This window comes from Cygnus olor, chromosome 1 (assembly GCF_009769625.2).
Source record: "Cygnus olor isolate bCygOlo1 chromosome 1, bCygOlo1.pri.v2, whole genome shotgun sequence".
NCBI classification, from domain to species: Eukaryota; Metazoa; Chordata; class Aves; order Anseriformes; family Anatidae; genus Cygnus; species Cygnus olor.
Genome location: NC_049169.1, coordinates 88,952,870 through 88,969,901, shown reverse-complemented (window position 1 = coordinate 88,969,901; position 17,032 = coordinate 88,952,870). Strand labels below are relative to the sequence as shown.

The 17,032-nt window shown below is 39.1% G+C and overlaps 1 protein-coding gene across 15 annotated transcripts in view; it reads left to right on the top strand.

Annotated features, from left to right (window-relative positions):
* EPHA3 (EPH receptor A3) overlaps positions 1 to 17,032 on the top strand; it is a 217,701-nt gene that overhangs the window by 184,457 nt on the left and 16,212 nt on the right. For all 15 annotated transcript variants that reach the window (XM_040568320.1, XM_040568311.1, XM_040568205.1 and 12 more), the window contains 3 exons: positions 2,292 to 2,501; positions 11,779 to 11,928; positions 13,904 to 14,097. In XM_040568320.1, coding sequence (XP_040424254.1) covers positions 2,292 to 2,501; positions 11,779 to 11,928; positions 13,904 to 14,097 — 554 coding nt within the window. The remainder of the gene's footprint in view (positions 1 to 2,291; positions 2,502 to 11,778; positions 11,929 to 13,903; positions 14,098 to 17,032) is intronic.

Below are 17,032 nucleotides of genomic sequence, written 5' to 3'. Positions count from 1 at the left end.
TGCAAGGGATAACTACGTGGGGCATGACCGTCTCTTGTTCTGAACTTGTTATGAATGTGGAGCCACTCTGCTCTGATGCATCATGAGTTCTTGTTGCTTGATATTTCATTATTTCCACTGGGTTTTGTGTGCATTGTGATCTGCTCAGAAAGCTAGGCAAGGATCTGCTGTTGCATTTTGACTGTTGTCGCTATTATTCCAAAATTAACTAGATTTTTTTTTGTTTTATTAATATATCATTTCTATTAAAATAAATCTGGCACACTAAAATGAAGATTATTTTTCTTAGGGCAGAATTACCACTGTAATGCCGTTGCGCATTTTGGTTGGCAGCCCGTATGTCTTACAAGTGATTTCCAAAGCAAATGAATTTGTGGAAATGTTATCGGTAAACCAGTAATAGTGAACCAAGGGCCATTTCCCTAAATGTGAACAGTTTAGGGAATAAGCCCTTACATGGGGGTGTTTGAAATGTTTTGCTAGCAGACTTTATTAGCCTGTTTTCTTTCCACAACCTTAGGCATACTGATACTGCTGTTGATTTATCTTTGTTTTCTGTCGAAGTTGGTAGCGAGCCTAAAAAAATTTGAACGCTCCCTGTGTCACCAAGATTTACTTGTGGCAAAACAAGAAGTGTAGCAGAAATGAAATCCCTTCTGAGGGGAAACACTAGTTTAATTTTAATTTGTTAGGGCAAACTCAGCTGTCGCTGTGAGACTGCTTTGGTTCTGCCACGGTTGAATGACATTATCCCCCAAATTCATAACACTGAACTAGACGTTTAACCCCAAAAGGGGACATATTGTCAACCTTAGTTTCAGTATGTACTGCATATGTTATGAAGTCCACTGAAGCATGTAAAATATATATAAATAATGTGTCAGTGTATCTGAATGAAATATACCTATATTGAACGATATATATTTTGTTTAGGCTAGAAATCCTTGAAGAAAGCTCTGAGGACAGGAGAATAATTTCTGACTGTAGGAAACGGTTGTTTAGCTTGTTCGGTCATTTGAGTGTGATTTTTTTTTTTTTTTTTTTTTTTTTACTGTTGTGGCATGGAAACATAGATTAAGAACTTTGTGACTCATTAATATCAAAGGCAACGCAGGCTATGTAACCCACTTTATAAATGCTTCTTAAAACTAGTTAGTTTGCCTTCCCCACTGCCATTGAAAGGCAATCTCAGGATCTCATTCCTTTCGTGATTATAAACCTTGTGATTCCTAGCTAAATCTTTTCCAGGGCCTACATAAACCCTCTTGTGTTGGCTCTAGTTAAGACAGTTTCATAGCAGAGAATTGCTAAGAGTCTTTAATAGTAATAAATTTCTTCGTTAAAGAGAATTCTGAGAGGATCTTTAAGCATCCTCTGTGCAATATATTTATCTAATGTTTACAGTGCTAACATTGCCCTTAAGTATATTAATCAGAAATGAAATGAATGCAATCAGTCTTGCAGGCTGATTCATGTGAGCTCACCCTACATGGCAGAGCCAACTCTGATGTATTTAATAAAATTCTGGAAGAGCTGGAGAGCTGCCCATGATGATACATTTATGGCAATGGGGGATTCATTTGAGAGCTGTTGTAGGTCATACTGTTGTCTTGTTTTCTGTGTATCCATATATCAATACCAACGCTTAGTGTTAACAAACAGTGTTAGTAAGAGCTGGAAGATTTAAAACATATGTCTAGAAGTATACAATTAGGAATCTGTGCATCTGTTGGTTTCTAGGCTAAGTCACATTGTGCTTAACTAATTTTGTGTTCATGAAGTTGAGGAAAATCTTGAGAAATGAGTTGAAATTTGAGGGGCATTTGAAAACCAATGAATCAAAACAGCATTTGTTACTATTGGGGAAAAAAAAAAGCAATAGAAAACTTTCATTAGGCCATTGGATAAGGCTGGGATTTCCACTACCAGTTCCTGTGGCCTTTAAGAGAAACCAAACATCTGTTTCCCTAATGTCCTGACATTCCAGTCTCAGGGGCACACGCAACTGAGATTTATGTGCCACTTATATACAAGTCCCATCTAGGAAATTAAAATTCTGATGAGAGCAAGAACATGAAAACTGAATTTTTATCTGAATTGAAAATCTGTCCCTTTACCCTCAGCTGATGGGAAGATTATTCTCTACAGATCAAAGTAGTTCTATGTGTGGTATTTAACTCTTGATCCCTGACTTGAGCTCTTCACCCAAGGAATTTCTGGGGTCTTATCAAAAATCCTGTGCAAGAAGGAGCACAAACAATCTCTGAAATGACATTTCAAATGTTTTCCAGAAACACGATGCCCAGTTCACAGTCATTCAACTAGTAGGCATGCTTCGGGGGATTGCATCTGGCATGAAATATTTGTCAGATATGGGTTATGTCCATCGAGATCTAGCTGCTCGTAATATCCTCATCAATAGTAACTTGGTGTGCAAAGTCTCCGATTTTGGTCTTTCTCGTGTGCTGGAAGATGACCCAGAAGCTGCGTACACAACAAGGGTGAGTTTGTGTTTATCCTTTTAAAATTATTGATGTTTGTTGTGGCAAAGTTAGTCTGAAAGCTGAGGGAGTCCCTGAGGCTTATACTCTGTGTTGCAGAGGCTATCCAATCTTGCTTGGCCAGAGGTGTTTGATAAAGCATAAACATATCATAGCTATATTTGTAGTCATGTCTCAGGGAAGGCGGAAGGCAAAAAACCTTGATAGATTATTTTTCTTACAGTGTGCAAAATTTGTGGCTTGGTTTCTTTCTGCTGTGTGTGTCAAGGAAAGAATACCACAACAGTACACAGTGATCTAAGACTTGATGTGTGCAGGTTTTGTCTCACTGGTGATTCGACTCCTACACAGTTTAAAAAAAAAATCCCACTTAGGAAAAAAAAAAAGCTTTTTCCCTTTATGTTTTTATATCTTCTAGTATGATGAGATGTATGTCTTGATTGGAGCATACTGAGATCGCTGTTCTATAAAGGGTACATTGGTCATGCTTGCTGTTGTACCTCTAACTGAGCAAAATCTTGAGTAAAACAAGAAAAGAAATCTTCCTTAACAATATAATTAAACTTCCTGTGCTTTCTTCTTTTTGGCTACCCCATAGGGTAGCCTGCTTCTTTTCTCTTTCTGGATTTCATCTTGACTGAAAAGCTACCTGGAAGCTACTCTATTTGATTAGTCAGGAGCCTTAGAAAAAAAACACATTGTCTTCTAAGTACAGCTTTGTTGCACCTCTTGTTCTCAGTTGAATAACACTTCTGTCTGTTTTGTTGTGAAAACCTTGAAGGCATACATTTAGCTTTGTGTATCTCGATATTACACTGGGATTATGCCCAGCTGTTCGCTTAATGCTATTGCAAGTGGATTTTATTAACCTTAGAAAAAGTGTCATTAATATCCAGTATCTTACTCGAGTGTAATTTGTACTGAAGCCTAGTAATAGTCTCTTCATCACTGTACCAACCAGATTAGAGTAGAATGTATCAGCAGAATCTTAATATGGGTTTTCTAGGGTTTCCTTCATTCCTGATCACAGACAGGAGTAATCAATTATTGTGGTAGTGTGCATGCTATCCTCTTCATGACTGAAATAAAATAGCAGGTGAAAAACAAGTTAAGAGACTCTATCTGTTTGGTTTAACACATATATCCATACATATATGCACATGTATATTCATGTTTACGTATATTTATCAATCATATCTTCATAATTTACCACATATAATGACATTGTTCTTTACTTGACCTTTCTGTGCTTTCTTGGATTTTTGATAAGCTTTGGCGTGTTGTTAGAAGCAGGCAATGTATACTGCTTTAAAAAACTGTTCGCAGAGATCTCACATGGTTAATACGAAGAGACTTTAGTAGGAGAAAGCAGCTTTCATGCTCGGTATAGGTGCAACATCCACAGTTAAATATTAATACAACAGAGGAGTTCCTTAAGAGAAAATCATCTATAGTTCAGCCACAGAGGTCTGTTGCTTTGTCAGATATATTTGCCTGACCTCTTCTTAAAAACCTTCTGTGAAAATAGTGTGTTAGTGTTTCCAAGCTAAACAGCTTCAGACACACTATACATGTAGTCTAATATTTAACCTCCCTCCCCCAGAACGTATGCTTGCTCATAGGCCAGTGATCAATCCTCTCTTTAAAGCAGCCACTCACGTGCATGGAGATTGACATGCTCTTCACACACATCCCTCCAATCTTTTCTTCTCTAAGCATTTTTTCTGAACTTGACTGTTCTTGCTGGTCTTGTTCAGACTCTTTTCATGTTTACATTTTCCTTAAGTGCAATGCCCAAAACTGGATACAATCAATCCCTAGCACCAGGCATAGCATGGTCTCTTGCTTCATACACATGCAATTTCTGTTAGTATCTCCATGGGTTTAGGACTCTGTATTTCTCCTCCCACCCCTAGCACAACTTAACCTTGTGACACATGCCTTTGTCAGACTTCAAAGGTAAATTTTCATGTTCCAAAATTCATCTGGGCATGCAAACTGATCTATAATTTAGTGAGTGCATTTTGTGTACTCACATTAAAAGCTGAGGATACCTTTGAGTCCTAGTTAACCTAAATGAAAAAAAGTTGTATAGACAGAAAAACTGGCTTCCCAAAAAACTTCATAGCATATGGCTGTATAAGAGAGGTGGACTTCCATAAAAATGGCATGCACATAAATGGCTTATACCCCTGGGTGGGCTACAACAAACCAGGGTGCACAAAGTGTCACTGTTTTCTGCCAATGTTGCATCTAAATTTCCTGTGACCAAGTGCAGTGTTGAAATTTTTTTTCTTCTTCTCTTTCTGACACCTATTTTCTAAGCCTACCTTCCTATTTACATTTAGATAATGAAATGCGATGGAAAGAAACTATTTTGTGAAGTATATTCATCTGTGTTCAGTAAACTCCATCTGGCATTTATGGTGTATATGCATACTGCTGCAGGGAGATGCTCAGATAATTACAGCCTTCAAATACAACCTAGGGCAATTTAATTTCCTTCAAAAGTAGTCACTGAATATACCTCAGCCACGTCCTGGCTCTGAGAGAAGGACAAGGGTATTTGCTGCTTGTCTCTCTGCTCAAATGTCCTTTGAAGTGAGTGTCATGCACATGTCCAGGTAGTATGTCCCTGAGGTTTGTTTCGTCCCCAGCTTAAAAAACTGGTAATCATGGTCGTGAAAGCACTCCACAGGGCACATTTCCCCTCAGTGGAGATATGTCCTCACTGTGTTTAAGACCTGGGCTGTTCCCATTGTACCTCCTAGTGATGCTCAACTGCCTCTGACCGCTGCCCTAAGCTCTCTGTGAGACAGCACTGAGTCATTGGCAGAAAGCTGGGCAATTCATGGTACCTACTGTTCAGTAGGATCTTTGAAGAGACAAAAACAAAAGCATGATATAGCCACATTTCCAAATGTTCAAACGTTAAAGATGGTGTTCTTTGTTTAATGTCAGAAGTACTAGGCAAATTTATAGACATAGTTGTGAAGATAAATCTTTTATGTATTTAGCTTCCTCTTCTGCCCCTACTTTCTACCTGGAAATGTCAAAGCCTGGGAACAATTACATCATTTTAATTCATAATTGCAGTGCTGGATTGGTATACCCAAAAAAAGCCCAGTCAGCCATTTAGGCTTTCATAAAACATTGACTGGGTGAAATTTTACTTTGTTCTGTTCTCAGAAGCTGTGTCTGAAGTTTTGCTTAAAGGATATAACGTGTCCTTTTTCAATACACAATCTATGATATTCATGCTATTGTACAAGAGCTCTGAAGTACAAAGTTCACAGGTGTATCTATGAAATACGGGGAATTGGGATTTATAAGAAAACTTTTCTACCTGGCAGGGTCATAATTTAGCTCCTGAATTACTGTCACTGCTTTCATATCACAAAAGGCCTTCAGCAGCCTGAGGTCTGCCTGCTTACAGAAGCAGAAGCCAGCGTCTGTGCTAGGCTGACTAAATGTGCCAGAGGGGATGTACTGTAATTATCTATGTTCTTCATACCTATTCGATTTTAATTGAAAGGCCAAGGCTGTATTAAAATTGTCATTGTCAAATTGATCTTTTCTATTCTTATTATTTTTAGATGTCTGTATGACAAGTGGGTGTACTAATCATACAGTATGAACTGGAAGTAAATTTAAGCCATCACACATGTAGAAGGACTGTAATTATCTCTCTCAGAGGCATAATATTTGGGTAATCAGTAGATGAATTTAGACTATTTAAGTTCATCCTTGGGCACAGCAGTGGTGTTCATGGCACTTCAATGTAAAATGCTGTCCAGTTACTATATTTGCATGCATAACCCACTTCTCCTTAAACCTGCATGACTCAAGAAGTATTGTGCTTTGGTGACAAGTACCTTGGTAACCATGTCCCCAGGTAACCGTGACAGAGCAGGGAGGGCACAGCAAGGCACTGCTCTCTGGTGTGCCAAAGGAAGTGCTCTGTTGAGAAAAGCCTTTGCATTGCACCTGTTATTGCAACCGCTTTTTGCCAGAAGTTATTTGTGGCTCATTCCTTTTTTTCTGAATGTGCAAACACAGTAATGCAGACAGAATCTGCTGAGGAATGTCCAAAAAAAAAAAAAAAAAAAAAACTCGAATTCTCTTCCCTGATAAGCACGTGAGAGAGAAGCAATGTTCTGTTATGATTTACCACTTCAGAAGGAGGGAGGTAGATTCAAGATAAAATATTCATTAGTAAGGGATGAAGCAGTAAGGTCATGTAATTTTCAGGTGCTTATGAGGGTAAGCCAGGCTCATCTCACTCACATGAAACCATCTTGCTCAGCAGTAGTAAGGTGTCTCCTGAATAGCCAAAGTCCTCAGGTAATCAATTAAAGCCAGACTTTTATCTTTAGGTTTTCCTGCAAAAAATGTTCTAATTTTTCTGTTAGAACCTGTTTTTCTTGATTCTTTTCTTTCTAGGCCTGTGGCTGAGGGGCCTGTGGCAGACACACCGTACAGGAAATAAATCACAGTACTGGGAGGGGTGCGAAGGCCTGGAATCAGCTGCCTTGTGACAGTGTGCTAGGCATGCGACAAATAAAGTGGGACTTCATTGGCTTGAGACAAATGACACGGAAAAGCCAGATACTGTAGGAATCATAGCTCCATCTAGACCAGATAAGACCTTCAGTTGCTGCTGGCTTACTAATTTCAAACCCTGAGAGTGGCTTTCTGACCTAGGCTGCCTGGGATTTGGAGCTGTAATAACAAACTCCGGCCATCTCTAATACCAAGGCTTTCTTTCTGCTCAGATTCAGGCAGCTTATCTGCCCTCACGCTAAGCATATCCGTAAAGGGAGACCATGACAAAAATATATACAACTTGCATTTATCCTCAGAAAATAATCAGTAAATGTATTGCCACTAGCTAATGATTCGCGCGCGTATAGATTTCTCTTTATAAGCCCATTTCGAACAAATGTGAGTAAACCTTTTTCCTAGGCAATAAGCCTAGATAGATATATATAGATATATATAGGCTTATATAGATAATATAACTGTCCATATCACCAACAAAGATGTTAATACTGGACACAATACAGGCCATCGAGGGACACAACTTGTCACTGGTCTCCATTTGGATATCAAGCCACTGACCGCAACTCTTTGAGTGCGATTCCTTATCCACCAAGTGATCCATTCATCAAAGACGTGTCTCTTCATTTTAGAGACAAGGATGTCATGCAGGACAGTGTCAAATGCTTTGCACAAGTCTATGTAGATGACATCAGTTGATCTTCCCTTAACCACCAATGCTGTAACCCAATCATCAAGTATGATTTGCCCTTAGTGAGGCCATATAGATAAAGAAGACTAAATTGTACGAAATCCTAATGGACATACATCGCGTAACAAAACATGTAAGTAGGGTTTCTTAGCGCTTTCATTACAGCAGTTTGTAGAGTAGGAGTCATTATATTCATTTTAAATATAGAGAGACTGGGGAAAGGGTGTACCAAACAAGAGACGGATGAAGAAAGAAGTAGGAAAGTTTAGTGTTCCTAGCTCCAAACATGTGGTCTAGGAGAAAGTATTCAGTTTTATTTATGCAAAGGTAATTCATGTAAGATATCTTCAATCCTGACAAAGAAGAAAATGGAAGAGGTGCTACATGTTCAAATGAGATGTGTATTTCTTTAAAATGATGGAGATAAGTGAGAAGGGATTTTCTAATGCTGAATGACCACATGTTTTTGGAATTGCAAATAGACTTTTTAAATCACAGTAAGCCTTAACATTTTCAAAGGTAATAGTGATAGAATATCATGCATTTAGATTGATACAACTCTTCAGATTTTCTACATATATTGATATTTGAACATCTGCTAAAATGTGTGTGTTACATAGTCCTTTGGGAGGAATTGTTTTTGTGTTAAAATGCTTGTGTGTCTAAAAAATATTTACCAGAACTTTGCTTGCTGTTCTTGCTCTTGAATTATTCATGAAATGAGTCAACAAAGTCCCCTTTTAAATACAAAGAGAAGATTGACATTTTTATGACAAATTGGAGAGCAGAATAGCAAAATTACAGTTTTTACACTATGATCAGTGACAGTTGATTTCTTTTTTAGCTACGTTTTAATACTCTTCTTATTTTACTCTTGTTTATGGTAATGCTACATGTGTCTGCAGAGTTGTATAGAGTTGCAGCTAAGACTTAGCAAAGAAAATGTATTTCCTTGTAATGGAGCATAGGGTTGATGTACTTTCATTTTTTTTTTTTTTTAACTAAAACAGACACAGCCAGAAGAACTTTGTTTCATTGAGCTTATAATCTTTCTTACCCTGCAATAAGGCAGTTCTAAAATACTTGGAGACTAATTAACATCACTTTGTGTAAATGTTTTCCTCCAACTGTATAAATGACTTCCTACAAGATTATAAAGGCCTCCTATCAAAAATGATATTTCCTGCCCTTGCACAAAGTGCTCATGTTCTGGCCACAAGCACATTTTTCCATGTGGCATCTGACAATTATTTCTTTATGGTTCAGCAAGAAAGGTTCCATTTTCACATCTTAACACAAAATTAAAAAAGCGAGCCTGAAACCACCCACGGAAATTCAAATTTCAAGAAAGTAGGATTCTGAGTATTCCAAAGTGATACTTCTGTGTTTCAGAAAACCAGCTATTATGCCTATGTAAGAAAAACAGCATCACTATTCACTGCCTCAAGGACTTTCTTACATGGAACATTGTAAGTTTATGTTCTGCCATCTCTCTTTTGAAAATGTAGCCAAAGCAATTGCTGGACAATGAGGCACAACTTGGCTTACATTGCCATGGGTCCACTGAGGATACTTGTTCTTTTATCTCAGTTTCTGTCCATTCGGGTGGAACAGTTTGCTTCCCAGCAGTGCTGATGTCTCCAGGCACAAGGAAAGGAATCAACAGAGGTGAGACAAGGCTTGGGACTTGTCTGGAGGTTGCACCACTGCCATGTCAGCAGCAAGGATCAACAGTTCTCTCTTTCACATCTCCACCTGACCAGGAAGTCAAAACTTCTCTCCAACTAAACATCAGTGTTGTTCTCCTCTTGTATGACCTGCTGCTTGTTCAGCCTTTCTGCTGCACTTTGAGTCTGCTCAGACTTGCAGATGACTTCTGAGCCTGTGGGATGAGTGGAAGACGTTTTCTTGCCTTGGAAGCTCTTCCTGTTTGTGGTGGTGGGGTTTTGTTCTTATAAGTTTAGGATATGGTTTTCCCCCTAGTATTGACATTTCTTATTGTGTGACCTGTTGGAGAAGAAAACAAAGTTCAGTCTACTAGTACACATAGAAAAAAGGTTGAAAAAATGGGACCGATTTCTTTATCATCCCAACATCTTAAAGGGCAAATTGATTTTTTGTTAAAACACTGGCACACAGGAGAGTTTTGCAATTTCAGCTGCACCTTGGACTCACTGAGGGATTCTGGACCTTTGTAAAATGCATATAGCATTGTTTCTCAATAGGGTAAGAGAAAAACAAAATCACTGTTATGCTCTTGGTACTGTTATACAGCAGCACTGGGAATCATGGATAACATATAATGAATAGAAAATGTGCTTTTTGTGACTAAAGGACATTTTATTATAGATTTCCCAGTCTGAAAGAGACAGACATCGGGCTCTCCAGCCTGGCTTCTTTGATGAAACAGTGTTTTGAAATACCCCTGTGTATTTTCTCTGTCCTATTTGTTGGTCCACAAGTAACGTGGAAATTCAGTGTTTACCTAATGGTAATGATTTTGTGTGAAATGAAGGTTTGTCTTTTGGTTAAGGAAGGGAGTCCGCTAAATAGGATGGGTTTGATTTAAAAAAAAAAAAAAAAGTGTATGTCAGGTTAGATCCTCTTTCTGACCTTTGCCGAGCTTCTAAGATATCTCTGGTGACATTTTGGAGGTCTGAATTGCAGCCTGAGCAAAACGCACCTGTGTTTCCTATATTTAAGCTAATTTGTGCAATATTAACTGTGAAATTGCAGATGCGTAGGCTCCAACATGGGCTGTATTTAGGTTTCTAATGAACACTTCATGTCCACATTTCTATTGTTAACCAGGCTAGTTGAACTAAAATTGGTGAGTGTATGTCTGCTCTCAGTGCGGGTACACTTTATGGAAGTGTAGGCAAAGTCTTAATATCTTTATGCTTTATTTCTTGCTGCTTAGTGGAATATTTCCACTGAATAGTGGAAATAATAGCACTCTTTTCCCACACAGGTTATGGTGATCTGACTGTAGCATAGAGGGGTTTGCAGAGGTACCTCAAATAGCTACAGGCTGGTGTGATATCTTCAGAAAATATCTCTGTATATGTTGTACATCCCTGGAGCTGGAAACAACTTTAAATTCTCACCATTTTCTGCATTCAAATATATTCACTTCAGATTGCCAAGTAGGAAGCTTTGCACTGCTGTCTTTTAGGACTTTTTTTCTCCTATGTGACCCACAAGTCAGAGTCTTAAAGCCCTATGTCAAATCTGGCCCCACTGGAAACTGGCTATTCCTTCTAATTCTTAGGTTGCAGAAACTCAGCCCAAGGCTGCTTGTGTGCATCTTACTAACTTTACCTATGGCACCAAATATTGGCCATAATCAGAGAGAGAGGTTCCTCTAGCTAAAATATTAATTGTAATGGTAGCTTTAATTCTTTTCAAGTTTAGAATCATTTAATGATGGTTTGCTTCTCTTGTGACTGTAAAAAAAAAAAAAAAAAAAAAAAAGTTTAAAACCACTTCCTCAGATGGCATTTTCATACTCTTCTCTGCACAAACAACACCATCTGAATCTCTCTTTCTGTGACTCTCTGCCGGCTTTGCCTGAGTGGGCAATTTGTTCAGTGCAAAGGGATCTAGGATGTAAACAAGGACCTGATACCAATCTTCTCATCCTTAATTCTGTATGATTGTCTCACCAACATTTCCCAAACACTTTATAACTGAAAATCAACTACAGTTAACTTCCAATTTTTATTTGTATATTATACTCTATATAAATATATGTGTATATACTGAAGTACATGCATGCAGTATGTATACTATACTATATACCTATAGCTTCAATAGGTTTTGCACTGTAATGTATTTTACTCTTTAGAGTGTCCAAGATGCTATCATAACAAATGGCAATAGCATTTTCCACCTTATGCTGCTGTTTTTTTTTTTTACACTGATATAATGATAATCTCAGAGATACATTTAAAATAACCAATCGTACAAAATCCTATTCATTGTATCACAGTAAAAATGGACTTTTTTATTTGATTTTGCTCCCAGGGTGGCAAGATTCCTATCCGATGGACATCGCCAGAAGCCATTGCATACCGGAAGTTCACATCAGCCAGTGATGCGTGGAGCTATGGGATTGTTCTCTGGGAGGTGATGTCTTATGGAGAAAGACCATACTGGGAGATGTCCAACCAGGATGTGAGTATGGTGTTATCTGAGTTATGTTCTCAAACAGAGGATCGGACTGTGAAAGTAAGTGAAGCATAATGAAACCAGGTGGCTCTGAGTTTTTGACATTGAAGATGATTTAGAAATGAAAATTTCCACATGTCCCTGGTCAGGTAAAAGTTCCTATGAACTGAAAAAGCTAACATCTTTTTAACAGGGTATTTTGGACCTCTGTAGGAGCAAACTAAGAGGATTTTATCACTCTGGTGGTTTTCTGTAGGATGATTCAAACAGTTCCAATGCAATGATGTCATTCCCTTTTACATTCTTTAGCTTATTGTTAGAAAACCCTCCTAAATTTCTGTGGATGCCCTTTGGTTCCACTTCTATAATATTACATAGAAGTTTTCCATAAATGTCAAATACACAGAATAAATTGCTCTTGGAGCCCATGAAAAAGAGAAGCAGAGCATTTCTACTAAGAGTTTAATAAAACCAAAATACTTCTGGAAATAATCAACAGATAAAATAGAGAAGTAGACTATTTGATTAGAAGACTTCCAATAAAGGCTTCTTTGCAACATTAGTGAACAGTTCAAGTCTGCAATCCAAACGATTAATGTATCTCTCACAGTATTTCTATAAGAAGCATAACATTTCCCAAAATAAGTTCTTATATCTGTTTTTTGGTGGTGTTTTTTTCTCTGTTGCCTCACTAATCCTAGATTTATTCCATAGGAGTTATGAACCAAGTTTTTTTGTAGTACAGTCACTAACATACAGATTTTCCAAAAGGTTGGCATATATCATTACTAGTACTAGATTCAAGAAAGTCAGTATCATAGTTGTAGTCATACATTGTTTATGTTACTTTATATGAAATACAAAATACATATATATATATATATATATATATATATATATTTCTCCTTTGAAATGAGTACCTCTGGAATGCAAGTCTGCAGCAAGCTCTATATTTCTTTTAATTAGCCATGAAAGCTTTACAGTTGTTGGTGGAGATTAATGAATTGTGTTACAAAGGCTGATGTACTAGGGGAATGCCTTTCATAGTAGCTGTTCACACTGAAATCAGAAACAGAAATATTTATCCATTTATGTGTTTTGGCTTTGTGACCGTTTTAACTGTGGATTTTTTCTTATCCCTGTTCTGATTCAGAATAGTTTTTCCCTGCTTTTTTGATTAACTGATCCAGATAAAGCAGAAAAGATAACAAAATAGTCCTTTATCATTTTCTACTTAGAATATGTTTTTTTTTTGACTCATGGTGCAAAAGATATAGTACAACTGATCAAGAGGCATTATACTCTTGTGAAAAGCTTGTATTAAAAAAGTTTCATAACAGTGTAAATACTGGGCTAAATTTTGTTTTGTCAAATGATGGTTTTGATCTCATTGACTCTGCATCTAGATAAATGACAAAGAAAATGGGGCTACTTCCTAGTAGGAAGTACATAGTTACCTCATGGTAAGTTTTTAAAGTATTTTCTGACACTGTGAGATTAATTACAGCCTCACTTTTGTAACTGACTTCCTACATTGCAGTGCAGGAACTCCCTTGAGAAGGTTGGCTGGTCTTCTGCAGCATGCAGTGTCCACTGGAGAGTGTGGGACACGTGTTGCTAAGGATCAGTGACATTCAAGACCTTTTGAAGTTTGGCATAGTTAAGCAGGCAGCTTACTAACTATAGCTTTTATTTACAGAGTTAGTTCAATCAAATGTGAGCTTTTGGAGATCTTTTTTAGGCTCTGAACTTCCTCGAAGTCACATACTGTATCTTAACTTTCCTACAGCCCTTTTTGTATGCCTAATTTACTGCCTGGTTTACTTTGCAGATAAACCAAGAGCATTGCACTGCAAGACAATTAGTGAATAAACACATTTGTTTAAACACAGAATGTCCACGTTAATGTGGTTCACAGAACTGATAAAAACAAGTTGATTTAAGTGCCTCCAAGTTCTCAAAAACTTTTATCCTTGTGCAGGTAATTAAGGCTGTTGATGAAGGGTACCGCTTGCCACCTCCTATGGACTGCCCAGCTGCCTTGTATCAGCTGATGCTGGACTGCTGGCAGAAAGACAGAAACAATAGACCCAAGTTCGAGCAGATTGTCAGCATCCTGGATAAGCTGATCCGTAATCCCAGCAGTCTGAAAATAATCACCAACGCGGCAGCAAGGTGACATATTAGATTTTACATTACACATGACTAAATGCCTATGATTTCTTCATCTTCCATAATTACAATTTGTTTAATTTCTTCACCCACTTCTTCAACTTCTAACCATAGCTATTTGCAATCTTGAAGGCTACAGGAAGCTTTCTAATTGTCCAGTTTGGAGAATTATTCAATATTATTTTATTATTGCTGTTATTTGTATTAATGATGTACTAAAATGTATTCAAATTTTGTGAAGCTGGTATGTTATGGTTGTGAAACCCATCATAAGGCTGAGCAGAGGTTTGTGAGAGAGACACAGATGAAAGATGTCATCATGTAATCTTCCTTTTTCCTCTTCTGATCTTATGTTGTCCTTTAAGTGCTTAGTGTTTCATAGGTCACAGCTAGCCATGTTCCTAAGTATTGTTCTGAATTGGGTCCAAACATATCATACACTCTTACACTTTGCTCTGACAAGTCACCTTAAGTTTAATCATATGAATAATCTTTTTGTTTTTAGTAGGACTGACAAAATTAAAAATGCAGTTACATTCCTTGTTTGATAAATGCCTTAGCTAGGAATTCATTTCCAACCCATGCAATATTCCTAATTGCATTAACAACATTCATTTATAATCCTGGTTATTCAACACACTATGGAACATCTCTATGATGAGATAAGAATTATATCGTTGAGAGAAAATGAAGAGTGTGTTGACACCTAAGGACGTAATGAGGATGTGGTGAAATAAGAGCTTTGGTTTGGTTTAAGTAAATTGGTTTGTATAATGCACAAAATGTACTTCTACTTCAGTGATCTGAAGGGATGTAAAATTATTTTTAGCACAAATACTAGTGAAAAAAATCCTCCATCCTCAAAGCAGACAGAGTTGGGGGAAACGCACACATCTGCTCTGCTGCTTCAGATCCAGGACTTGAAGGGCTGTGTCAGGGGACAGACCAGAGTCTGCCATGAGGCAAGCTTTCCAAATGAAGGCAACAAAACTCCTCCCAGACCTTTATGTCTGGCACAGCTCATTTCTTGTCACAGCAGTCTAATGGGAAAGTGCAGAGGGAAACAGAGGTAAGGCAGTGCGGCTTGGAGAGCTGCACTAGGCCTTGGGCTGCTGGGCAGATTGTGTAGGCCTTGCCTTCTTTTTCCCATATCCAGCATTGTGCTGCATCCTGAGCTAGAGGCTGGCCATCCTCATCGCCTCCTGCTGCCACACCAGAGGCATCAGAAGGAAAGCAGAGGTGGGAGGAGGAAGGCAGCTATGTTGATGGGCTTTGCTACTAGAAATATATAATGAGGGAAGGCTGCTTGCACGGTAATTATATTTAATAATTTAACTGGTGAGCATTTAACATACGTTAAACCAACATGCTTAGCAGGGCAGTTATTTCTGTTTCCTGCTAGGTGACTGCTTGGATAAAATCAAAGTTCCTTAAGCATTGTCTTCTCAGTCAAGCAGATTTCTTCTAAACATCTTGCACCCCCATTTGGGAAATGATTGGTGCAAATAATTGGACAAACTCCCAACCAACCCTGAACGTGTGCGGGATTTGCTGCTCCACCTGGATCCATACATGTCCATGGGTCCGGATGGGATTCATCCCAGGGTGCTCAGAGAGCTGGCTGATGTCATTGCGGGACCTCTCTCAATTATTTTTCAACAATCTTGGGAATCTGGGGAGGTCCCATTGGACTGGAAGTTGGCAAATGTTGTGCCAATTTTCAAGAAGGGTAAGAAAGAAGACCCTAGCAATTACAGGCCTGTCAGTCTCACGTCAGTGCCTGGTAAAATTATGGAGAGGATGATCCTTGAAGTTATTGAAGCACACCTGGGGGACAATGCAGTCATTGGTCCTAGCCAACATGGGTTCACGAGGGGTAGGTCCTGCCTAACAAATTTGATTTCTTTTTATAAGATCACCCATCTAGTCGATCAAGGGAAACCAGCTGATGTGATCTTTTTGGACTTCAGCAAAGCTTTTGACACGGTTTCCCATAGGATCCTACTGGACAAAATGTCCCGCATACAGCTAAACAAAAACATCATACGATGGGTGAGCAATTGGCTGACGGGCAGGGCTCAAAGGGTTGTGGTAAATGGGGCCACATCTGGCTGGCGGATGGTCACTAGTGGGGTCCCTCAAGGCTCCATTTTAGGGCCAGTCCTCTTCAATGTTTTTATAAATGATTTGGATGTAGGACTAGAAGGTGTTTTGAGCAAACTTGCTGACGACACCGAACTTGGAGGAGTTGTAGACTCAGATGAGGGTGGAAAGGCCTTGCAGAGAGATCTGGACAGATTGGAGAGCTGGGCGATCACCAACCACATGAAGTTTAACAAAAGCAAGTGCTGGGTCCTGCACCTAGAACGGGGCAACCCTGGCTATACGTACAGACTGGGCGACGAGATGCTGGAGAGTAGCCCTGCAGAGAGGGATCTGGGGGTTGTGGTTGACAGCAAGTTGAATATGAGCCAGCAGTGCGCCCTGGCAGCCAGGAGGGCCAACCGTATCCTGGGGTGCATCAAGCACGGCATCGCTAGTCGGTCGAGGGAAGTGATTGTCCTGCTCTACTCTGAACTGGTGTGGCCTCACCTCGAGTACTGTGCGCAGTTCTGGGCACCACAGTACAAGAAGGACATTAAACTGTTGGAGAGTGTCCAGAGGAGGGCGATGAAGATGGTGAAGGGCCTAGAGGGGAAGACGTATGAGGAGCGGCTGAGGGCACTGGGCCTGTTCAGCTTGGAGAAGAGGAGGCTGAGGGGGGACTCATTGCAGTCTACAACTTCCTCGTGAGGGGGAGTGGAGAGGCAGGTGACCTATTCACTGTAAACACCAGTGACAGGACCCATGGGAACAGTGTTGAGGCAGGGGAAGTTTAGGCTGGGAATCAGGAAGAGGTTCTTCACCGAAAGGGTGGTCGCACACTGGAACAGGCTCC